The sequence below is a fragment of the Onychomys torridus genome, chromosome 10, assembly GCF_903995425.1.
Source record: "Onychomys torridus chromosome 10, mOncTor1.1, whole genome shotgun sequence".
Classification (NCBI taxonomy): domain Eukaryota; kingdom Metazoa; phylum Chordata; class Mammalia; order Rodentia; family Cricetidae; genus Onychomys; species Onychomys torridus.
The window spans coordinates 91,679,422-91,705,887 of record NC_050452.1 but is presented as its reverse complement, the minus strand read 5'-3'; the positions used below and the strand labels follow the sequence as shown (position 1 = coordinate 91,705,887).

General features: G+C 35.4%; 1 protein-coding gene across 7 annotated transcripts in view; it reads right to left on the bottom strand.

The window, feature by feature from the left end:
- Positions 1–26,466, bottom strand: part of Epha5 (EPH receptor A5) — a 346,534-nt gene that overhangs the window by 258,070 nt on the left and 61,998 nt on the right. For all 7 annotated transcript variants that reach the window (XM_036200459.1, XM_036200461.1, XM_036200460.1 and 4 more), the window contains exon 3: positions 12,976–13,639. In XM_036200459.1, the coding sequence (XP_036056352.1) occupies positions 12,976–13,639 (664 nt within the window). The remainder of the gene's footprint in view (positions 1–12,975; positions 13,640–26,466) is intronic.

Below are 26,466 nucleotides of genomic sequence, written 5' to 3'. Positions count from 1 at the left end.
CCTTACCAGCTCAGTTGAAATACCCTGACAACCCTGTACTCAGAATCTTAGGTCTTACTCCCTGAGATCTTTACAATTTCTACTATGCTATTGCCTTGTAAACTCTATCTAAGCCAAACTATCCCCTTTAGTGTGCTTTTGTATTTTCTAGAACAAGGTCCTTGTCCTTGTTTAAGTGAATTTCCTCCTAACTATAGGTAAAAATAACTCCTGCCATCCTGAGCCCAAGTGTGGGAACTCAGGCCAGCTTCAACTTAATGACAGCACAAATGCCCTTGTGAAAACTTTCACCTTCCACAAGCTTTTCCCCAAGCTCAGATTTCTCACCCGGTTTTGTGCTTCCTGAATGCTTAATTTCTTTCTTCTTTTCATGAATGAGCTCACCAATCCTGTAACACATTTAATCACTTGCAGCATGCCTGGTTGCTCAACTTTATGTCTGTCAAATTTAGATCAAGTGTGTGATTATTCCATTAATACAAAGAATACTCAGAAAATATGCTAGCATTTTTAGGCTTTGGCATGCATAGCTGCCTGGTGGATAGAATAAGGGACACTTCATGTTAAAGTTCCACACTGTATCCCTTCAGAGGTCAGATCAGCAACCCAGAGTGTTACTAATAACAAATGCAGGTGTAAAAAATGAAAATAGAAATAGGATTTCAAGATGCAGCATTTTATTAGAGTTATTTATCATTAAATTGTTTTGAAAATTTAACTAACACTTGAACATATCACTAAATTAAAAGGGATGAGCAATCTCCCATCAGTCAGAGCAGATGTGGGTTGCAGAACAAATAGGTCCTCTTGGATGATCACATGCATGATCCAGTTAAATTAACTTGTCACTGTTTTAGCATAGTCCCTCATAGGCAGACGAATAACTAGAGGAGAATCTTGCTCATGTTTGAGGAAATTCTTTCCTGGAGTGTATAAAGCAAATGACTGATGTCAAACTCCCTCTGATGTTCTTGTCAACCAAGCAATACAACTGTAACAACTTGTTTCTTCTGGCTTTATTCTTTTTGTTTTGTACCCTCCTTCCACTCTTTCTGTAAACTCCAACTTCTCTGAGAATTGTACAGGTGAATTTATTCTGGGGAATTACTTAATTCATTGTAGGTAGCCATCCTCATTTTAGTTGGAATAAACTGGCTTTGCATTCAAACTACCTCAACTGGTCATTGATGTTGATACATATATTGCAGACTATTCATGCCAAGTAAGCCTTAGGAGAACACAGTCTTCAAAGTCTACCTATTTAACTGGGGTTTTGAAATCCACTGTGAGAGGCAATAGGAAAAAAGTATTACTGTAGATAAGTTGCTATGTACCAGGAGCAATACAATCTCAGGCTCTGGCAAAAAAAAGTGGGGGGGGGATGAAAGGTATCAAAGTGGAGCAATAAGGTATTATGTTCGGAAGTTATTTCAGCAATACTGTTAACATATGTTTTCTTTTTGTTGATAGTACTTTATTTTTATTTTGGATTTAGACCCACTCTGCACTGAGGGAATAGTGAAGTTCTCCCAGGCTTAAATATACTGTTCTATCCCAGTTTGTAATGTGTGGACCTGAAGAATACTGATGTAACTGCAGTATAGTCTGTGGCTACTGTTTAAATTCTGCCTCCAGTACCCCCTGTTCAACCACTAACTGTGTCAAAGAAATCTACCCCTGTCACAAAATGAGGAGTTCTCATTGTTATGACATTTCATTTATCTGAGAAGCAACATGCTTGAAAGGAGACTGCCTGGAACTAAATAAAGTATGGAAGACAATCAAAAGCAGTTAAGCAAACCCATGTTGACATATTAAATCATGCTTGAACCAAGAGAGCAAAAACAGACTACACACAAAATCTTCCAAAGAGATTTTTAAATAAATAAATAATGCAGGCCAGTCTGCTCCTAAATAAAGAGGCTTTTAGCATGGAAAACCAAGGGAATGGATGAATGTGTGTGTGTGTGTGTGTGTGTGTGTGTGTGTGTGTGTGTAAGAAATCACCAGAAGACCAAGTAATTATTTCACTTTCAGATTATGAAACCTATAAGTAACTGGAACAGGAAAGAAATGTGATATTAATTCTGGAAAATGGATAAATTCACATCACATCAATTGTTTTCTAGTCCGTGGAAAGGAAAACAACATTTTGATTCTTTATCCTAGAAATGTCTTAATAGAATACTTTCAAAGAGCTTTGCATTCATCAGATGAAAAGCCCTTATGCATATGGAGTAGCGCATTATTATTCTCCTTTACAATCACACAGCAGGATCTTGGGAGCATTCATTCTTCAAGTCAGATCCCTACTAATAATTGCATCAAAGAAATGGAGTGATCCATCAGTCAAATGATCATCTGCTCTAATTGTTGCTTCCCCAAACTGGGGCTCTTCTTTCTTTTCTCCCTTTGCATCCAAACTACACCTTAATAGGGCTAAATGCAGGGACCATCTTCATGTTCTGAAAAGATTTAAGTACATCAACATAACATCTTCGTTCTAACAGTGAAAATACTTAAGCATAAACACAGCATGTACACACGAAATAAGCCAAAGCTGCAAGTTAAAATGTGATCCAGACCCAGGAGTAGAAAGAAAGAAAGGAGAAAAAAAATAAAAAGATAATAATAACAAAAATAGTAGGGAAGGGTAGTGGATGCTGGTTAATTGACAATGGGTAATTGAAAATTCATCTTTTGTTGTGCTTGTGAGCAACACACGTTCTATTATGGCTATGCCAGTGTTAGTGACCTATTGTCTTCCTATTTTGAAATAACTGCCATGCCATTCTGGAAATATCCACATGTAAATAAAATATTAAAGTAATTCATCATATAAACCGAGTACATGTTAGACTATACATTTTACTTATTTATTTGAATATCTCTTTATCATCTATCTATCTATCTATCTACTATTTATATTACTCTCTCATATATTTAGTCGTGAAAGTAGTATCCCCTTCCTCCGCCCTTTCCAGTCCCCCCTTCCTTCCTTCCTTCTCTGTTTCTCTTTAGGAAAGCTCAAACCTCCCATGGATATCAAACATGACATATCAAGTTGCAGTAAAACTAGGCTCCACCTCCTGTGTTAAGGATGGATGGACATCCCATCAGGAGGAAAGGGATCCCAGAAGCAGTGAAAAGAGTCAGAGACCGTCAGTCCCTGCACTCACTCTTAGGAATCCCACCAGAGACCAAGCTACACAACCACATTCAGCAGACCTAGGTCAGACACATGAAGGCTGCCTGACTGTTGGTTCTGTCTCTGTGAGACCCTATGAGCCTTCTTTAGTTGATTCTGTGGGTTTTTCTTTGGTGATCATGATCCCTTTGATTCCTTCAATCTTTCCTCCACATCTTCTGCAGGATTCCCTGAGCTCTGTCTAAGGTTTGGCTGTAGGTCTTTGCATCTATTTCCATCAGTTGCTAGATGAAGCCTCTATGATGACTTTTATGCTAGGCTCCTTTTTAAGAGTATAGCAGAATATCATTGTGGATCATTTATTGACTTTTTCAAAGTATTTCAAGTCCTGTTTGGTTCAGTCCTGGGTCTCTGGGTTATCCAGCCTCTGGTTGTTGGCCATCCAAGTAATGTCAGAGTCTCCTGGAATAGGTCTCAAGCTGGGCCATCATTGGTTGACCACTCCTATAATTTCTGTGCCAACTTTATCCCAGAACATCTTGTAGATAGCTTGTGGCAGGATTGGTTCCCCAGTATCTCCACTGGAAGTCTTTCCTGGTTACAGAATATGACCAGTTCATGTTCATTTCCCCCATCACTAGGAGTCTTGGCTAGGATCACCCTCACAGATTCCTGGGAGTTTCCATGGAACTAGGTTTCTAGCTCTTCCCTAAAATGCTTGGTTCCAGTTGTATCTCCCAGTACTTTCTTCCTCCAATGTAGGTGGAGGATTAAGGGAGAGAGCACTGGGAGAGACATTTTACTTATTTGTATTCATGCTTGTGTTTGTGTTTATATATGTGTTTGCATGAACTTATGTATAACTTGTGTATGCAGTAGCCCTTACAGGCCTGAAAAGGGTATCAGCTCACCCACAACCAGAAATGCAGATGGTTATGAGCACCATGTGGGTGTTGGAAATCAAATATTTGTCCTCTACAATTGCAGAAGCACATATTCTCTACTGAACTATCTCTCCAGCCACTACATGGAATAAGTTTTGTTAAATAACATAAATCATATATACAGAAGACAATTCAGATAGGAAGGTAGAGAGGTAGGCAGATTGAAGTTAAGTTACATTCCATCATAGTTTCTAATTAATAGGATGGGTTTTATGTAGTCTCAATAGTGGCTATGGAGGCCCCAATGGGACTGGACTAGGAACTCTGGATACAGAAGATAGTTGGTTGGCTCGAACTGTTGGGGGGAGGGGCACCCAGGCAGGGCGATCGGAATCTGTCCCTGGTGCCTGTGGTGTGACACCTTGCACAGCCTTGGTGCAGTGGGAAGGGGCTTGGACCTGCCTAGGCTCAGTGTGCCGGGCTCTGCTGACTCCCCATGGGAGACCTTGATTTGGAGGATGCGGGGTGGCTTGGGAGGGAGGACTGAGAGGTGGGAGGAGGGAGGAGGTGAGATTTGTGGGTGATATGTGGAGTGAGTAGAAAATTTCTTAATAAAGAAAAATGAAAAATAAAATAAAATAAATCATTAGTAAGTTCTGTTTAGGGCTAATCCATATAGAAGTTACATTAGATAAATGTCAATAGATGAGGCACAAAATGTTTTTTCCAATTAATTCATTTTGTACTGAGGACATTGTACATGTTTTACAAGCATTCTGTCTCTGAGCTGTATCCTCTGTTTTAATATTAACCAAATTTGTTTTATATTAACTAAAAAATAGGCAGTGCTTTTCAGTCTGGTTTATCATGAATGCTCAATGATAACAAATTACATACCAATCTTCCTAATATATTACTGTTAAATACAGTACAAAATATAAAAAAGATGAAGATAATCAACTAGGTTAGTGAGATAGTGCTGGAAATGTTAGCCACCAAGACTGATGATGTGAGTTTAATTTCTTAGATCCATGTGGGGAAGGAGAGAACTGACTCCTGAAAGTGGTCCTCTGACCTCTACCAATGTACCATGTACATGTTCATGTTCACACACACACACACAGGTGTACACACATACATGTACACATAAATAAATAACTAAAAAGCTTTTTAAAAGTTAATAAAAAAATTCTAAATATAAAGACAAAATATGGTATCTGTGTGATACCATGGATGTTAATTTCATGCCCCATTGCTACCCCAAATTAATTTTGCTATTAATCTACTGATCATTAATTTTCTGGCTATCGTGAAATTTGCATTAAGGTAACAAAATGTGTGTTAATTAGAAGAGTTTTATTAACTACTTACCTGTAAAACTTAATTGTTTTAGGTTTACTCATTTTACCTTTGTGTATGAATGTTTTGCCTGCATGTTTGTACGTGTGCCACATGTGTGCCTGATGACCATGGAGGTCAGAAGAGGGTGTTGGTTCCCATGGAACTGGAATTAAGGATTGTTGTGAGCCACCATGTGAGTGCTGGGAACCAAACTAAGTCTTCTGAAAGAACAATAATTAATGCTAAGCACTGAGCAGTCTCTCCAAGCCCTTACTTAATTTTATTGTATTATTTAGAATTGTTTATGCTAAAGCTATTTAAACAAAAAAAATCTGATAAACACTGTGTTTTCTTGAATTTTCTAAATAATTTTTTATTTATTTATTTATTTTTATTTTTTTTTACTGTATGAAAATGTCCTCTAAATTTTTGAAATAATATTTTTGGGCAAAACTTGAAAGATTATAGTCAGATAAATAGAAAGAATGAGGGGCTGGAAAGATGTCTCGTCAGTTAAGTGTGCAAACTGTTCTTTGAGAGGATTCAGGTTCAATTCCTAGCGTTCATGTGTAACTTAAGCTCTAGGGTGATTAGTGCCCTCTTCTGGCCTCTCTGGGAACCAAGCTCACATGTGCTTATACTTACAGGCACACATACATCCATAAACATCATTAAGAATAGATAAATTGTTTTAAATGGAAAGAATGAAAATACATGGAATGGCTTTTCATAAATATTAGAAATAATTTAAAAGCTACTTGTAGAAAAAGCCTTGATGATGGAGGGAGGGACTAAGTCAAGCCCCAATATGGTATAACAGCCTGTGTTGATTACCCAAGGGAGGTCTTATTCTCTCTGAAGAAGGGATTTGCTTAGTCAAGATGTAATTTGGGAAAGTTTTACAAAGAAATACTACATTATCTGATAGTTTAAAAGTATATATAATTATAAGCCTTGCCATAAAATTATAATAGAGTACCCTTAGAAGGTGCTAAATATTTAATACCATTGAAAATCATAAATTGTACAACATTTTGACATATATGCCATGGGATTAGAAAACATATAATCATCTATTTGACTTTATGAGGCTGTATAGTTCTTTTTTTAATATAGATGTCAGCTTCCAAATGCATAAAGTTTTCATAGAGAAATTTTCACATGACACTCCTTAAATATGAATGTGCGTAAGAACCAATGAGAGATGTTACTCAAAATAATACAACAGATATTAGAATAGCCTCATTTAGCCAGGAAATTCAGGAATTATTAAGTCTTTTGTTTCTCAAAGCTTAATATTCAAAGCATTGGAAAATAGTATAGATGTAATATATAATGTAATGCAAATTAATACATTAAATTATATCTTGGCATTAAAAGCTTATCTGTTGTGTTATTCTTATTTCCTACATTTTCTCAATGTTTGTGTTAAACATCAACTTTTTAGGAAAAGAAATATTATCATTTTGCCCAAAGTTAGCACACTCCATCCTCAGGTATTTACACACCCAGCAAAATATCTCCTACATCTGACATTCAAAGATGAAGCTATATGCATATCTGTCTGTCTTCTAGGGTACAGCATTATACAGACTGTATGTATTGCTGGACACAACATTAGCTTGAGGAAGGAGGGATGTTATTTAATGAAGGAGGTTTTCTTACAGTGTTGGAACTCTAGAAAATTTCTTTACACAGAAAATTTATCGATATTTATATAGCTTGGTTTAACCTAGCACATCAAAATATAAGTTATCTTTTTATACATGAAGCCACTCAAGAAAACAGTCCAAGTTAAAGAAATTATTAGTGTACTAACCTATAGCTACCCTAAACATATTCAAAAATGCATCTTATTTTTAACAAAGTATAATTAAGCAGCAAGTGTCTCTAGAAAAAAAATGCAATGTGTTCAACACTATGTTAAGGGCCTTTCATCTAGTAGATGCTGTAAAGCAGAAAGAGAAGAAGAAATTGAAGAGGGATTCAGATACTCATATTGGAAAGAGCCAGTCTAAGAAAAGGGGCTATTTAAACCCATGCATTCTGAGTCAGAATCAATGTGCTTAAAACACTAGACTTTATTGTCTTCCACAAACAGGATTTCTCACCATTTTGATGTTAATTTAGGCGACTCTCAATACATATACTTGCTATTCCATTGATCTAATATGTCTCTATCTGGAAGGAATTGTTATTTTTCACTTTTCCAATGGTGTGTGGTTCACAAACACATCCACAAATGTGTTTAGTTTTGCTGGCATCTATGTCCGTAGATTAGTGCTTCTCAACTGTGAGTGAGAATATCACAGAGAGTACTTGGCAATCTCTGGAGGCAGTTTTTCACTTTCAAAATGAAGTGTAGAATTCCTAGGGCTTCTACTGGGTGAGATCAAAGAATCTGCTAAAATCCTCTCTGACACCGCTGACCCACATTCCTACTCACATCATGTCATAAGTATTTGGCTCAAAATATTAATGACAATGTTGAAAACATGATTTAGGATAAAAGAAACATAAAACAAGGACAAAGGTCTGTAAAAGTTTAATAGAACTACTCCAAAACCTCAGTAGAGAACAGTTTAAGATGACAGAACCAAAAACCATCTATTTCTATTATCCTTGTGTGTACTGCCTGAAAATACACGTGACTGTTTAGCTACTTAATTTCCACATCCTGGTTTTATACATGCATATATACATAAACACACATACATAACATGCACACACAGGTGCATACATGCTTACACACATGTATACATACACGTAAGTCCACATGCATACATACCTGCATACACTCACACAAGCACACACATGCACACACATGCAAGTGAATCACTTTCATTTTATACTTGCATAATTGCTAACCTTTGCTGAAATTTTAAAGTTAAAATCAGTTTCTTATTGTTAAATAAAATACCATAGCAAATAAAACCAAGAGTTCAACCCCTTTGATTTTTTTTTTTGTAATGTGCCTAATTAAAAATAACTAGGCTCCCCAATCCATAATTACAGAACACCTAATACACTACACTTGCAGCCAGGTTTTATTCAATCATAAGTATGAGCCAGAAATATGAATGATCGCTATACTGCTCCCTGCTGTATCTGTACTGTTTCTGAATCAAAGCTCTTTCCTGAGTTGGGCATTTTCACTATACTTTTCCTTGCTGTGCAATCATCTCCCAGTTGGACAATTAATAAGTGATTTTCTTCTGTAGCCCTTGATGTGCAACCTGCTTTACTCAGTATTTTTGCATGCACTGTATACCTTCTTCACTCTGACTAGTTTTGGCAATGACCCACAATCTAAATCTCTTTTTCCCATTTGATATAAGTGAAACCATAATTATCTAGGGCTAATTTCAAATTACTACTTCATTCCACTTTTAACTGATGAAGATTAGTGGGCTTGCTTTGCATCTGAGTAAGTCAGCAACACAATCACAAGAGAACTCAGCGGGCAACATTCGGTTCATGTGAACTCAATTACTTCTGTCAAACCTGTCCATTTCAACACAAAGCAGAAACTTCCAAAATGGGCTTTTGCTAACCATTTTGTACTAAAAAAAATCATATGACTCCTGAGGGAAAAATAATATGGAATACATAAGAAATAATAATAAATAGCAGGTGAGGAAAGACACGTGGCTAAATGGAATTGGGTTAGTATTTTTTTTTTCTGAAAACAAAGGGTATTCCAAAGAAATAATTTTGCATACTTAACAGCAATTAATTATAGAAATTTGAGACATGTAGTTTGGCATTGCAAAGCCAATATATAACAGATTTTAAGTTAATAAAATAAAAACTAGAGTATTGTACTATTTGACCCAACACAGATTACTAAAGAAAACGCTGTCCACTTCTCTTTAAGGAAGTTCAGAGGGAGCTTCAAGTGATGTGCAGATAAAGCATGACATATTTCTTAACAGACCTTGCCCACTCAACCTATGCTCTGTTATCATTAGGGGTGAGACCATATAGTTAATTAACTGTCTAGCATTCCCAACCCTGAAATTCAATTTCTAAAAGTCTTGAGGTCAATATCATCATGCCTACAGGTGTAATAGGTCACAAAAGCATGACTGACCAGGTTTATCAGGCCATCACCTGGAGAATTCTGCAAATATTCATGTATGATAATGTATGACAAATACATGTATTCAAACTTTAGCTTCATGACATAATTACAACCTTAATTAAACCTTAACCTAATTTGATCAGTAGAGAGACTGAGTACTTAAATGTCATTAACTAATAAGTCCACTTTATAAATATATTTCAATAGGCTACTTTTGTGGCTTGACAAAATTGACTAAGATATTGTCCACAGTGGTGAATACATAGAATGCCAACTATTTCAAAGCAAAAAAATGACTTATTTCTGGCTATTAAGAATTTGGCCTCAGAGTCCTTGGCCAACACCATTATTTTTGAAGACTTTTTTAAATATAATTTTGAACAGAACAAGAAAATTTTCTTATGTGAATAGAAATGTAAAATTAACCAGTAAAACAGTATTTTGCACACATTTGTAATTCTCTTTTCTCTACTTACTTTCCTCTTCATTTCCAATTTCTTTCTCACTCCTTAATTCAAATATGTACCATTCTTGCCATAAGAAGTGAAGAGCACAATGGTAGTAGAATCATTAATCATATAATAAATTAAAAGTAGGCAAAAATTGCAACTCTAAATTATTCTTTGAAAAGGCAGTGTGTAAGTAAATAAGAGTGAGCCTTGATCTAATGTTGATAAGTCACAGCATCCCTCAAGAAACAGTAGTGGAGTGAAGATTGTAAGGGAATGATGGACACAGCTAGATATTCAAGGGGGCAAGAGAAGAATTATAAAAGAACAAGTAATACTATGCAAAAATGCTTCTGAGAAACAGCATAGCTTGTATAATTAGCATGTAGAGGAGGGCAGTTAGCACAGAGACAATGCTGGGTTTCTTGCTGCTGGAGTTACAAACAATTGTAAGCTGCCATATGGGCGGTGGGAACTGAATTCAGGTCCTCTGCAACAGCATCTATGTTCAACCACTAACTGAGCCTATTATGGAACAGTTTAAAGATTTGTTTTTGTTTTTTTTTTTAATAACATGACCATTCCAGTTCATCCCACTGTCACTCATTGTGGTCTCTACTCAATTATGAAGAGTATGAGGTGAGAAAGAGTGTTAAGTTCACACAGTAACATATATTTGTCAGATGCAATACTCCCTTGAGATATGATACATTCAATGATAAGTGTCAATAGAATGCTTTCATTTCATCAATTCAAATTTTATCCTTTAAGGGTCCAGGGGCTTCCTATACCCTTCTGTCATTCTGAATGAAAATAAATTTTGTAGTGGTCTAATTTGGCCTCCACTTACTCCCTAAAATATTGTTAGAAATAAGTCAAGTAGATTGTTGATTTAAAAGGACAACAATTTAAAGACATTATTAGTAAACTGCATATTTACAATATTTTATAATGAACATTAATTTAATTGATGTTTCTATCATACAATTACATATGACCTCATCATAAACTAATTCAACTTTTCATAAACAAAAGACAAGGTATTAATTAGACCTTTCACATAAATCAGACCAAATGAACTATGATTTACTTTCCCAACAAACTTAGAAATAGTTGACAACATGACAACATTCTTAGTGTGTGTATGTGTGTGTGTGTTTGCCTGTGTATATGTGTGTATCATGAATAGTTTCTATTAAAAACAGCTATAGAATTACCTATAAATAATATTATAAATATCCTAAAATAGGAACTGTTTTCAGAAAAGAAAACTTTATTGCATGAAAGAGTTTTTGAGAGAATTAATAAAACAGCTTAATTATGATTACCAGGTGTAGTCAGAACATTTCTGTGTCCTGGCCTGCCAGCAGTCAGGACAAGTCTCTCCCACTCACATCCTCCAAATAATTTTCCTTGGTTATGATAAAAGATAAATTAGATTTGAAACTTTACACTCACAAATATAGGATAAATAAAATATTTTCTTTAATTTTGCCAAATACAAATAAACTAGATATTGTAACTGTAATTCTTGATTGATAACTGTTCTACTATATGTAATTTTATTATGTTAAAGTTAAAACCTTCCTTTTTTATTAGATAGAAAAGGAGAGGTGCTGTGAGATGTTCTGTATGCTATGAATATGTGTTGCTCTGACTGGTTGATAAATAAAACGCTGATTGGCCAGTAGCCAGGCAGAAAGTACAGGCAGGATAAGCAGACAAGGAGAATTCTGGGAAGAGGAAGGCTGAGTCAGGAGATGCTAGCCTGCCATCCAGGGAACAGCATGTAGTGACACACAGGTAAAGCCATGGAACATGTGGCAACATATGGATTAAAAGAAATGGGCTGAGTTTAAGTGCAAGAGTTAGTCAGTAGTAAGCCTGAGCTAATGGCCAAGCATTTTTAATTAATATAAGCCTCTGTGTGTTTACTTGAGTCTGAGCAGCTGTGGACTGGGTGGGACACAGGAAAACTTTCAGCTACAACCAGGTAAATGATGCAAATTTTGTCTCCCTAGATCTGTGATCAATCTAAATTCAAGTCTGAATAAGATAGATAGTTTTGTACATAGACAAGGGACTTAGGAAATAATAACACTTATGAATCTATAAGTGATTGAGGGTCTGCACAGCATTATGCTCTCCCTTTGGACAATACACACAAACCTCTTGTTATCTACTTAAAATTAAGGAATCATGTACAAAACAAATTTCCTTATGCACAGTTCTCTGCTTTGGCATAAAGTACTATCCTGTTTCAAAAACCCATTGATAAATATCCAAGTCTAAAAGGACAACTTACCATACTCTGGGCAAAGTGAGAGCATTTTCAAATGAATGAAGAAGCATGCATGATCAAGTTTCAATTTAAAAGAAATATTAAAACAGAAAAAAAAAAACAATCTCCAAGTGCAAATTGCTTTGAAATGACCTTTCTGTATTGGCTCTGTCTCCAAACAGTTATTTTCATGGGGCACTGCTTATTATGCATTTAAAATTGATCTATAAATTTTGAAAAGCAAGCATATAATTGCAACCATATGTAAACAATGTAGTAAGCTAAGTCCTGCGAGATGACATATGTTTTTCTGAGAAGTTCATGTGGCCGAATTTATTTCCGAAGAATTTTTAAATGGAAGTTAAAAGCTTGCCAAGACAAGTCTCCTCTAAGATTTTTGCATTTGAATTCTGTACAGCAAAACAAGGATAGAATAACTTCATGACAGAAAACCACAGCCGTAGACAGACAACAGTCCTACAATGGATGGTAGCAGGCCACTGGTTGTGCCATTCACAATAAAACTTCTGAGAATGATGTGAATATAAAACATTATAGTGAAAATCACACACTCTCTGAGCATTAAATATGTATACCCAGTAAAGCAGTGCACTAAAACTTATATCATTGCTTCAAAATTTTGAGATTCAGAGAAGAAAAAACATTTGAAGGGAAATAATCTCCATAAATTAACAAAATAAAAGGTCGCTTGTAATCACTGAGGGAAATAAAAATACATGATCCAAGAGAAGCACAAAGCCCTCACAAATCCACGGGAAAATGCTTACCTTGACAGGTGCCATTTTTCTCTTCATATCCAGCCTCGCACATGCATTTCCCAATGGGAACCAGCCACTCCCCTTCAGCACTGCAGTGCATTTTGGGAGGATCATCTGTCACAGAATGGTTGACACAGGAGCCTGACACTTCTAACAACTGTGAAGAATCAGCTCCAGTGATGGTGTCAGGGAAGATAGCCAAGTGTCGTACCACAGAAGGACATTTTTTGTAGTATACACGCACAGAGACCAGAGCAATGCAAGCGCCAACATCTTGGAAAGCAAGATAAAATCCCTTTTTACTCAAAGGCCCTACATCTCTGACCTCTGTGTTCAGCTTCATGACACGGTCTCCAAGATCAAGTTCTGTAAAGCTCTCATCAGCAGCAATGGTATCAATCTTGGTGTATTGGTTTTCTTTAACATTTCTCCCATTCTCATCATCTGACTCAAAATAATACATGTTAAATGTCTCCTTACAAGTGCCTAGTCCTCCAGGAAGGCTGTTGCAATCCCTTAGAGTAAATTTCAGTTCAATAAAGATTCTGGAAGCACCTTCATTGGAGATCCAACTGGTCAACAGCCAATTATTCTGATTCTGTTCCATGACTCTGCATACTTGGTAGGTGTGGATAGGTGCATAGTTTTCATCAACTTCTCCAATCTCTTCCCACTGTACAAGACAAAATAGAGAGATGTGAAAAAAACTGGAAACTCAAAAAGTAAAAAGGAAAATCACATACACCCAAAAAATAAAAGAAACCATAAAACCTAATTTACCGAAAGAAATATATATGCTTCATATATATCATAAAATAAGTAATATAAAAAGTTTTGGCAGAAGAGAGTCACAGAAACATTTTGATTTTCTGAATTTCATATTAGGGATTCAATCTGAGGTCTCATACATACTAAGCCTATACTCTCGCACAAAGCTACAATCTACACCCCCATTTGTTATGTACATCATTGGATTAACCCAAAGATGGAAAAATGTGAATGAAATGCACCAAATGGGAAAAAATAGAGTTTTATAATAAAAATTTTAAAAAGAAATTTATATTTGCTCAAAGAAGAAGGAAAATGGGTTAGATGGGAAAAAATGTAAGTCTCTAAATAAGATTAAAATTATGGTATAGTGTCTATAAGTTCTATGTGCTAAAAGTTTGATCCCAGCCCACAGAGCTGTTTGGAAGGTATTGGCACAGTGAACAATTATGGTTCTAAATAGGGAACAACAATATGATTTTGACAAGGGTACATAGCAACAAAGTGACTACAGCTGACATATTGAAATACCCGTAGATGAGTACACCACTCAGCCCTCATCAGAGAAGCTTCTTCTTGCAGTAGATGGCAGTTAACACAGAGACCCACAAAGGGACAATGTGCAGAGACGGAGAGATTTTAGAGCATCTACTAAACAGACTTTTGTTTGTTTGTTTTGTATGTTTTTGTTTATCTTTATCAAACCCTTTCCCTCAAGGCTTTGCAGAAGAGGGGACAGAAAGATTGTAAGAGCCAGAGGGGATGGATGACTCCAAAGAAAGGATGATGTCTTCCATAAACAATAGGACGGACACACATATGAATTTACAGAGAACTGTGACAGCACACAAGACATGCACTGGTTCAAAGCAGACCAAACCCCAGCACTGAGAAGGGGAAGTGGACACAAAGACCCACCCCTAGCCAAGAAGCTATTCACAACACTGCCTGCTGGGAAAGAGAAAATCTGTTTTCTCCAATGGAGTCTCCCTTCCATTCCAAGGGCAGGCCCCATGCCCAGATATAACTGACCAATCCAAAACGGATTCCATATTGTTGGGGGGGGGGTGCCTTTTTTGTTTCATTTTGTTTGGGTATTATTTTTGTCTTATTTTGGTTTTGTTGGTTTTGATTGCTGATTACAGATTTTTTTTTTTGAGAAGAAGAAAGGTCATTAAAAAGGTTAGGAGGGAGATCAGAAGAAACTGGAAGGAGTTGGGGAAGAGGAAAGAATATGCTCAAAATATATTGTCTAAAAAAATTGAATAAAAAGCAAATACAACACTTGAGGCCTCAAGAGAGATCATGAATCCATTTCACAGGTTCCTTCAAAGGGAATGAGAGGGTCTAGTCCTTTCTTTTTCTCTCTGTTGTATTCTGGTCAGGGAAGCAGTTTTCTCTGCCACATACCCTTGCCAGCACTGCTGGTCAATCCCAGGGCTAGGAGTAGTGGGGCCCAGTTGGTCAAAGACCAAATCCATTAAAACTTCAAACTGAGATTTAACTTTTCTTTCTATGACTTAATTACAACAGGTACTTGTTGTAGTAGTTTAAAGATAACAAGGTAAATAAAGTTTAACTGGAAAATTACATATATATATATATATATATATATATATATATATATATATATATAAAACAGTATAATTATAAAAAAGAAAATAAGAACAGAGAACACACAAAAGAAACATTACATTTGAGAACATAGTCGTTTTTTTAAATATTGTCATGTTGTAAATAATACAATTTGGAGGGAAATCTATTAACTCAAAATTAATAATAGATATTTAATCCTTTATATTGATTCCAAAATGTAACTCGGACAACAAGGAGTTATGAATCTCTTAGTCCCACTAAAATACTCCCATTTTGAGAATATCAAGGTATCAAATACCAGAACAACACATTATAGACATTCATTTTTAACACATCAGTTGAATTTAAGATATTTTGTAAGCTTGTACAGACTCTACTTGAACATAACTCTAAATAATTAAGGTTTTTTTTTAAAATCCTAGAAATATAGCCAGCAATGAATGTTACAGATGTTGAGTAAGTGGAGGATACATAGCTTCGGATATTAGATATTATACATAAAACAGAGAAATTAATTTTGGAGGATGTGAAATTAAAGATAGCATTGTTTGTTCATTCTGTTCAGTTGGTAAGAATGTGGAAAATGTAGAGTCAAACAGACAGAAATGTATCTTACACTTCAGATGGCCTACCTAAAAAACCTCCAGCTAACATCAGACAGACACATGTAAAAGGTACAAGCAAGATACAACTGCTGAGTGACAAATTCACAAGAGAAACGGAGGAGCATCACGATAAAAAAAAACTTTTACACTTATATGTCATTGCAGGGCTAAGTTTTTCATCCTGCATCATTTCTTTGGTTAAAATGTTTCAACTTTGCTTAGCCACTGATTTTATTGCAGCTACTTTGTCCTTCTACCTGTATTATATTATTATATTATATTAATTATGTATTTCTATATTATAAATCATCTCTTCATGTCATAGTCAACATTTAAGGTAAAAGAACTAAAAATAAAAAAGTTAAAAAAATCTATTTACCATAATATCAATTAAATGGGTATGTTTTATATTAGTAAAGGGGAATATCAAATTGGTGAAAGAAAACTAAAAGTACTACTGCTTAAATACTCATCTTACTTCATGATAATAACAAAGCTCAACTAGATTTTTAATCATTAGCCTTCAAACACTTGCAGAAGACTTGTGTCTCCATCATGTATCGATACAAGTTCCAGAAGGATGAGGCTACCAAGTAGACTAATGGCAGCATCCCAGGAGCCTCCGAGATCAGAAACGAAGGCAGTCACCGCCCTTTTGAGGGGGAACAAATGCTAAGTGAGCAAGCCCAGCAGCATTTGACAGGGCAGCTACACACTTCCTGCTTCAGGTGCCAATTTCAACACACGCGTGTGAATGTCCTGCTGCTGTGAACTGCTTCAGTTAATGGGAAGGAAGTGTTTAGAATCTGTTCTAGTACCATTTTATTTATTTATATTTTTCAAGACCAAAACACAATGTGTGTTTCATGAATACAGAGAAAAGCTTAGAACATTTTGACTGAAAAGATTGCCAACGGGGACTAGAGGGATTTCCCATGACTATCCTTGATTAAACACACTTTAAACAATGAGAAAAAGTATTTCATCTAGTTTAAATTATCTGAAAAAATAGCTTTAATTCTCTGGCAGTTTTGTTCCTCCTAGCATAGAGGAATGATCTTATTGTTCTGAGAAAAAAAAGATAATGAAGAAATAAAACAAATAAAATAATGATGAAAATATCCATCAAGAATTCAGGAAAGGGGAAGGTAAATTTCCAGTTTCTTTTACAAAAGTTACATCAAGGAGATTGTAGCAATTTAATGAAAGACATGAAAAATAGTATCTGTTCAGTTTTTCTGGGTAACCTATGACTGTGGTTCACAGTGTCCATATATACTATTTTTTGGCTGTTCCCAGGGACAAATGTGTGAATTTTGGAAGGGCTGCCCAATCAACTGTAATAAGGTGGACACACGTCTGCCGCTGTTGGTCAGGGCAATTCCCCAAGGTCCACACTCTATGACCATGTTCTTCTCAGTATCATTTTCCTGCTTATTCCTTATGTGTTTGCCTTAAAATTTAAGTTCTGGTTAAACAGATAGCTTAGGTCAACCTGACATCTCTCCCACATGTTTATTTTTTTTTTATTATTATAATTTTTAAATTTCCTCAGGCTTGGAAAACTCCTGTGAAGTTGTATTCTTCACTCACACATCCTCAGGCCTCCCACATCACCCACACTCACGAGGGAATTGAGTCACTGATTCATACGTATGGACCAGACTGTTCTTTTCCCCCTCCGAACTATAAGAATGATTTTCTTCAGTCTGCTCTCACTGCCCTTTTAAGCTTCTTGCCTGGAAAGCCAGCTCTCTTCTTTTGCTTCAACATGACTCTCATTTCCCATCCACCAGCGCAGGTATTGAGTCTTTTTCCTTTAATACTTGAAAATACTCAGGACACAGAGTTCAGGTTCTAATCTTCCTTTAGATTGTGCTCCCAAATCCATACTAAGAAGCATTGTGTGAACGTAATTGATTCTGACCTTTATGTTATCAGAGGTAACAGATCATCAAGTTCTGTTTTCATTATTTTATTTCTATTTATCTTTTTTTCTGCATCAAGGAATTAATCAATTGAGGTCAAGGAACAGTAGTAAGAAACTCCACAGTTAACTTCTGAATAAAGATGCTTTACTGTCATTGTTCAGAGGGAAATTGTGCCTGGCAGTTCAGTTTTAGTCCCAAATATTCTGATATCTTAAGGTATAAACAGGCATACAGTCACTGGCACAAGAGCTCTGTAAACTGAAATGATAACCGAAGCTATCTTCTACTGTGAACAGTTAAAAATACTAATGTCCAGTTATAAATAGATAACAAGGACCTAAAGATCTGATGTACCAACCATTTTGGAAATTAAAAATTTGAAGAGCAGAAACAAGAAAGGACGTTTTCAAGCACAGTGTCCATCTGACCAACTTTCCTGTCCAGATCTACCTCAGACTTCTAGCATCTCTGTCCTTTACCTAAGGATTCCCATGGGAGATTTCTCAGTTCACTGCACCACTTGCTATATCATTCTGTTGGAATCATGTTGTTAAGTTTAGCCATCATGTACTCATAAGAAACCCTTTCTTTGTACAATATTATTAATAAACAAGTATGTTAGAGTTGACCATGGCCATCCTAGGGTTTATGCAATCTCAGAGTCTATATTGAAAAAAAATAATGTCAAACATTGCCCTCCAAAATCCAGAATAATATCAACCGCATACCACTCCTTAATCCAGAAACTCTACTAATTAGAAATAACTCATTATGGGTACAACACTGACTATGTAATTTGTGATCTGGTAAAAACAAAAATTAATTTTCTTTCCTATAAATTGTCCAAATTTTACAGATTGAAAGTAGAAATTTTATAAATTTAGAATATTTGTGAATAAATGTTTAATTGTTTTAATTGTTTTAACATTTATTTATCTTGTGTGAGTGTGAGTGTGCGTGTGTGTGTGTGTGTGTGTGTGTGTGAGTGTGCGTGTGTGCGCGTGTGTGTGTGCTCTCATGAATTTGCATGCCACATCATATGTATGGGTGTCAGAGGATAAATTTCAGGAGTCAGTTCCATCCTTCCCCCATGTAGAGTCTTGGGGTCAAGTAGCGATCAACAGTCTTGGTGCTTGGACTTTTACTCTTCAACGATCTTGCCAGCCTAACATTAGTAATCTTTATTAAAATTCTAAATATTTAGTGATAGTTTAATACCACAATTATTCACATAATTTCATGATTAGACTGCTGAATTATGTCTTACTGACACCACATTTTCTCAGCTGCAATTCATAGCTTACTTTAGGTACTTTCTTCTTACTGTCATGTTTTGAAAGTATTCAGTTGTTATTTTACATTCACTAGCCTTGTGGACAATTTTAGGCAAATTGAACTCACAATATCCCATGTGACAAAGTGGAGCTGTACATTATGTCATATCTTATTCAAAGCATATTAGCACAGTTTTGGTGATTTCTTCTGACAAAGAAAAATAAAAATCTGATAAAGAATCAATTTCCTTCAGGGTTGCTTTCATATGACAGAGAACATTCAAGAAAGGCCACATTACAATGAAAATAATTCTATGAACAGGATAGAATGCCTTCTAGATGCCTGGAACAAAATAATACTTTCTTCAAGCTTTATTCAGTATTAGTTAGATGTTACTGCACCCAGGATGTGAGTTCTGGCCTGTGTGGTGTGCTTTGGTCGCTTTATAAAAAGCATCTGAACCACGGCTTTAAGGTTTTAAAAAAGACTGATATCTACCTCATGGTCTCAAACATGTAATAAGAACAATGTGAGTGGGTATTAAAGTCTGGAATCATGTACTTTTGCCTTTTAACCACTGAATCTCAAATATGCTTCTACATGATCTAAATATACATTTACATTTCAACTATAACTACTGGGAAATTTTTGCTTAAAAAAAGAGTGATAGTTTTTTAACTAGACATGTCAAACATGCAACAAGATGTTGTATTTGTTTCCCTAATTAATATGTAGTTTGTTATAATAATTCGTGTCTTAATGCATAAGACATTGTCTCTTATGTATACATATATACATATATAAATGTACATATACACAAATATACATTATATACATTTTTTTACCTTAAGTGAATAAAATTAGGTCAAATGGTTTTAAAATTTGACATGACTTAATTACTTCTTGAGGGCGATAAAAATTTCTAATAATATAAGAAAAAATATACTGTACTCCTCCTCCACAGGCGAAAAGTTCACTGTGGAAGAGAAAGAAAATAGAGGATAGGAGCCAGAGTAGATGGATGTCTGCTGGGAAAGTGTCTTCTAGACACAGCAGGACACCTGAACGTATGCATATACAACTTTCATGACAGCATGCACAAGATGTGTGGAAGCCCAAGAAGAAAACACATCCCAGCATGGAAATGGAGTCCCAGCAAATTCCCACCACTAGCAGTGGAGCTGTTGGCAATTGTTAGATTCTGGGAAATTATGGGTGGTTTTTCCCTAAGAATGTAGACCTTGATATATCAATGACAATCTAGTGGAAGATAACAAATACAAGACTACTGGGCAGCACCAATTGGCCTTGATGTGGGGCAAAGAACAACGATGGGTGAGAATAGACAAGGGTTTGAACTTGGAAGAGTTCAGGAGGCATGGTGGACACAATTGAAACTTGCATGAAATTATCAAGGAATTAATAAAGTATTTTGAAATGTCCTTTTCTTTCTTGTTAGATATACAACTGAGTTCATTTGTCTGCATGTTCATGAAGAACTCTGTTGGAACCAAAGACATTCAACCCAAAACATTTACCCTGAGAATGAATTAGAAAAATTCTAGAAGGATGAGCAACTAGAACTACAATTAGGATTCACTGTAGAAAAGTGTGTGCCTTAGGGTTACTATTTCTGTGATAAAATACCACACCCAAAAGCAAGTTGGGTTGGAAAGAATTATTTGGCTTACATTTCCATATCTCAGGCTATTATTGTGGAAAGCCAGGGCAGGAGCTCAAACAGGGCAGAAAATTGGAGGCAGGAGCTGATGCAGAGGCCATGGAGAGATGTTGCTTGCTGGCGTGCTTCTATGGCTTGCTTAGTCTTCTTTCTTATAGAACCTAGGATCATGAGCCTGGGGCAGGGGCAGTGACATGCCCACAGTGAGATGGATTCTCCTCTATCATCTACCGATGATCTACAATAGGATACATAGAGGCATTTTCTCAAATGTCCCCTCCTCTCTGATGACTCTAGCTAGTGTCACGTTGACATAAAACTACCCACACAATGAGGTATCAGACTACTATGATATTTTTCTGTATATTTGTTGCTTCTTAAATCTGTTAAAATTGATAACAAGCTATTTCTCAGGGGGGAAAGTGCTACAAAAGACTAGTGCTTGCTGAGTAAAAATCTCAGTCTCAAGTCAGTCAGCACTTTGAGTGGCTTGCCCAAATGCTCAAACTACAAAGAGTCAAAAAAAGAGTAATCTTTGTCTTTCTTCATCATCCTTTGAAAAACATTTCAATTCCAAAATAATTATGGTATGTACAGAGCTATTGATGCTTTCATACTAGAGAAAGAAAATAGATGCAACCCCATTTTTATCCATTCCCCACAATCAATTTTATGTAAAGCACAATCATTGAAAATACAACCATACTGTTTTGTAGATAAGCAAACACAAGCCATAAGTAAATCATGCTAATAACTGCCAAATTATCTAAGTTCTTAACTCTCTGATTTTAACCAGTGCCTTTGGTTTTAAGAGGGCCATTTTATTTATTTTGTTCTTCTAGATTTATTCATTTTATATGTATATAAGTGTTCTTCCTGCATATGTGTGTGTGTATGTGTGTGTGTGTGTGTGTGTGTGTGTGTGTGTGTGTGTATCAACAGAGATAAGAAGAGACTATGAAACTGAAGCTACAAAAGGCTATGAATTACTATGTGCGTACTGAAAAATCAAACATAGGTCTTCTGCAAGAAAAACAAGATTTCTTAATTGTTGAACCATCACTTCAACACTAATGGTTAAAATTTTAGTGAATAAAATAGGGTCACCTGCGGTAATTTTCATCAATGAAAGAGGAAACTTTTTTATTTTTTAGAAAACCAGATATTTTATTATTTCATAAAATTAAAAATGTGTGAGTATTAATGATAGAATTATAGCCCCAAAAATTCTCATTTAATTTTCCAAATTTTGACAACAAACTAAGCAAAAGAAGTATCTTTGGTTATGTAAAAACTCCAAGGGAAAAAGATTTATGAATAAAACACATAACAATATTTCTGTTTCACAAAATCCATCTTTCCAAAAGTTACAGTTCTTTGGTAAGACAATTGTGATAAAATGTTCAAAGTCTAACAAAAAAAAAGAAAGAAAGAAACCTTGAATTCAGGTCTTTTTCTTCAGTAATATTTTAGTGGTTAAAAAAGTCTTTCATCAAGTAAAGTTTGAGTTGCTTGAAACATCTTTAAAATTCATGAGTGTAAGGTAATAATATTGTTAGAAATTACTCAATTTCCTGTGTATGAAATTAAATTGAAGTTGATTATTTTACTGCTTATAGACTAATACAGATAGTTATGATCTCAAATTTAATTCATGATATAAAGAAAATCACTTGAGAAATAAATTTAGCCTTTCAAGTTTATATGAGAATTTTCATAAGGAAATTCATAAGTGTCTGACTAGCTATATAAACAATATGTGTGAATGTCAAAGAAGCAGTTCTTCCTTCCTTCCTCTCTCCTTTAATGTTTCAGCTAGCAATTATTCTCAAGTTATTTATTATTTATTATCTAAGTTGAAAAAAACTGACTTATCAACGCAAAAACCCCTCAGGAAAGACTTGTGACAGAAAATAGATATAAGTAGAAACTTTTATATATTTTGGGACTAAAGATAATATTCAGTAGTAGCATGCTTGCTTGTCTACCACGTGTGAGTCCCTGGGACTCTGAAATGTATTCTAAATTTCACACACACACACACACAAATAATGGCACAGGAAGTTTTGATCAAGAAATCTTTTCTTAATGAAATTATATGATGAATATAATGTAAAATATAAAATTAAAAACTAAACATCATATATAAAATTATTCAACTTTAAAGAGAAATATTAATTAATTTTATGTTCTATGCAATAGTAAAATATTTCATAAACATTTTAATATTAAAAACCTGGCATTTATCCTGGAAAAAAATCTTATCAATTAAAACTAGCTATATTATATCATCTTATCAATAATAAGTTTAGAAAACAGCATGGGCTAAATGAGTAGGAATATGTGAAATTAAAAAATTAATAAACTGAATAAAATTTAAAATTATCTCAACAACATCCTATTAAAAAGTCATTGATTACCTATGGTGCATATTATGAAATTTTTCAGTAACTTTGTGCCATGAGTTATAATTTCATAAGTAGCAGCTTATGTGAAATAGGGTTATAAAACACTGATTTAGTTCACTGTAATAGTGCAGCCATGTATCAGGACATCTTCAAACTGAAGCTTCAAAGCATATATTTTCTATTAGAATATGCCAAGAGATAGTCAAACTGTTGTTATCATGCAGAACAAATTAGTTCTTGTTGTACTATCGTAAAAGTTTATATAACACTGTGTTCGTGTTTGTGTTCATATCATGTCTCTGATCTCATTTATATATTGTTTAAATAGAAACTCATATATTTCTGGTATGATTGTAAACTACTGCAGCCACTGTGTGTGAAACTGCCTCAAAAGACTAAACATGCGCTACTGTATGAATTAGTTTTTCCACTCCTGGAAATGTATCCAAAGTAATCTAACACCGTACTATGAAGAGTATTTCTCACCCATGTTTACTGTGACATTACTCAATACAGGAAAGTTGTACAGCCAAGATAGATATTCCTTACCAAATGAATTAATAGAGGAAATACAATGGAGATGTAAAATTTTATTCAGAAATAAAGAACAGTATGGTGACATTTGCAGAAAAATGGATGGAATTGAAGACAGTTATGTTAAATGAAATCAAACAGGCTCAGAAAGACGAATGCAGCATGTTTTCTCTAACATGCATGATGTAATGATGTAGACATGTGTTTGTGTGTGTGTGTGTAAGAGAGAGAGACAGACAGACAGACAGACAGACAGACAGACAGACAGACAGACAGACAGAGACAGAGAAGTTAGGAAAAATAGGATCTAAAAACTAGGAAAGGGAGCAAACGATCTAGAGGGATAGAGAGTACTGAAATATATGTGAGATGAATGCAGAAGGATAGACTCCTTGTGAAGTGGGGCATGCCAGTGAGAAGTGGAGAGGGAACAAGGCATAAGGTATAATCAGATGCATGGAAATACCAAAGGAAAGCAAGGATTTGTAATCAGTAAAAAAATAAAGCGATGGAATACATATTTATTTTGGAGATTTTAGAGTCTAAAAAGAGTTGGGCAGGGTGGGGCAGGGACTGGGAGCAAAGGAGAGATAGTGTGGCCAGGATGTAAAGTCAATAAACAAGTAAATATATTTCTTTAAAAGTGAAAAGAAAAGCATCTTTGTTTCTCAAGATTTCATAGGAACACTCGTAACCAAGTACTAACATAACTACTGTAAAGTGTTGCTCTGTGATGGTCCGTGTAAGAGCAGAGGGGATATTAGTAACATCCACATGTGTACATTCTCAGTAGCATGTGAAATTCAAAAGTGACACAATTGCATCCATTATTCTAGATGCTATCATATCATAGACCACTGTAAATTCTTTAGAGAAACTTTCTTTTCAAAGCAAAATGAAAGTCTCAGTAAATGAAAAGGGAAAAAATGACTATACTTATGATTCAGTTTAATAAAGTAGATTAACTTTAGTGTGCTTACTGTTTCAGACAAAATAAATATTATTATCTTATTGCTATCTTGCCAACAACAACAACAACAACAACAACAAAAGATTTCAGTAAGCCACTTGTAATCATGGATATTGCATTCAGTTTATGAACTACATCTGAAAATATGCTGTGCTTGCCCACTGCTCTTGGTTCTGCCCTCATTTTTCACTAGATAACATTACACTTTGTGGTCCAGGTCATGACAACAGCAGTCATAAATCAATTTCATATTTCACATTAATCATATTCTTGTAATCAGTGGCTATTCAACACAAATTTCCATCTCATCTTTTGTTGGGAAACAACCACATTAAGGATGTGAGCTTATTCACATTTAAGTGATTATAGAGCCATAACAGAGACCCAGTCCCTCATCCCTGGGCCACAGAAGGATTAATGACATCCTTAGAAATAGCGGCTTTCTACTGTCAGAGGGCTGTGCAGTCAGCACATGCACTTCCACAGGTACAGCATTATTTTCAGAATTTCAATGTTTTTATGCTTGAGATAAAAGAAGATAAAGGACAGCTGTAGGTCCATTGCCAATCTCATTTTCTGTATGTATTTATTATGTTTGTTCTGGCCAAAACAACAACAATAACAACATCATCAACAACAACAACACACACACACCCTCCTAATTGAGGAAAAAGTGACTTGTAAACCAAAGCCTGCACATGCAAATGTAAAAGGTCTAGTGATCCATCCTGGTATAATGATGATTCCAAATCTTGGTGGTGTTTATATGTTTTTCCTTTTCATGTGTCTGTGTATATGCTTGCTGGCCTATGTGGGGTACATGTGTGCAGGTGCACCTCTCTCAGTCTCTTTGTCCCTGTAAAACTGGTGTGTGTGTGTGTGTGTGTGTGTGTGTGTCTGTCTGTCTGTCTATGTGTGTGTGTGTGTGTGTGTGTGTGTGTGTGTGTGTGTGTGTGTGAGAGAGAGAGAGAGAGAGAGAGAGAGAGAGAGAGAGAGAGAGTACTTAGGGCTGCCAGGAATCATCCTTGATTGCTGTACCACCTTATTATTTCAGGCATGATTTCTTAATTAAACTCAGAGCTTGCCTACATAGCTCATTTGACTACTCAGCTGCTTTGGGGACCCCCGTCTAAACCTTCCAAGGCTGGAACAACAGGTTGGACTCTACCCTCCCAGCATTTGCTGGGTTCTGGAAATCCAATGAGAGTCCCTGTGCTTGTACAGAGAGAACTTTGCCTGCTGAGCCATTCCTAAGTCCAATGCTTATAATTTCATAACTTACATAATTAAAAGAAACATGTTAAAAGTAACCAAGAGAAAATAGCTCATCAGATACATGAAAACATGATAATAAACTGATGCCTCAGCAGAAGACATGGGAGTCCTCAGAGAGGTGAATGATATATCTAAAGGTCTGAATAGTGAAATGAATTAATGAATAACACCATATCTTGTAAAACGTTTGTAAAGGTAACTCCAAACTCATCAATGAAGATTAATAAATCAATTAGCAAATAAGGACAAGAACAGTGGGTATTACAAAGATTATACAGATGGAAAATAAGTACAAAAATAGATTCTAATGTCACCAGACATCAGATAAACTCACGTTGCTCTGAGACACCAAACATTCCTCATACTCGTAGTGCGATAATTGGATCTAGGACAACACATATGTCACTTAACTTTGCCTTCATCACAGAAAAAATAAAGTTTCAAAATCCCTGATCTG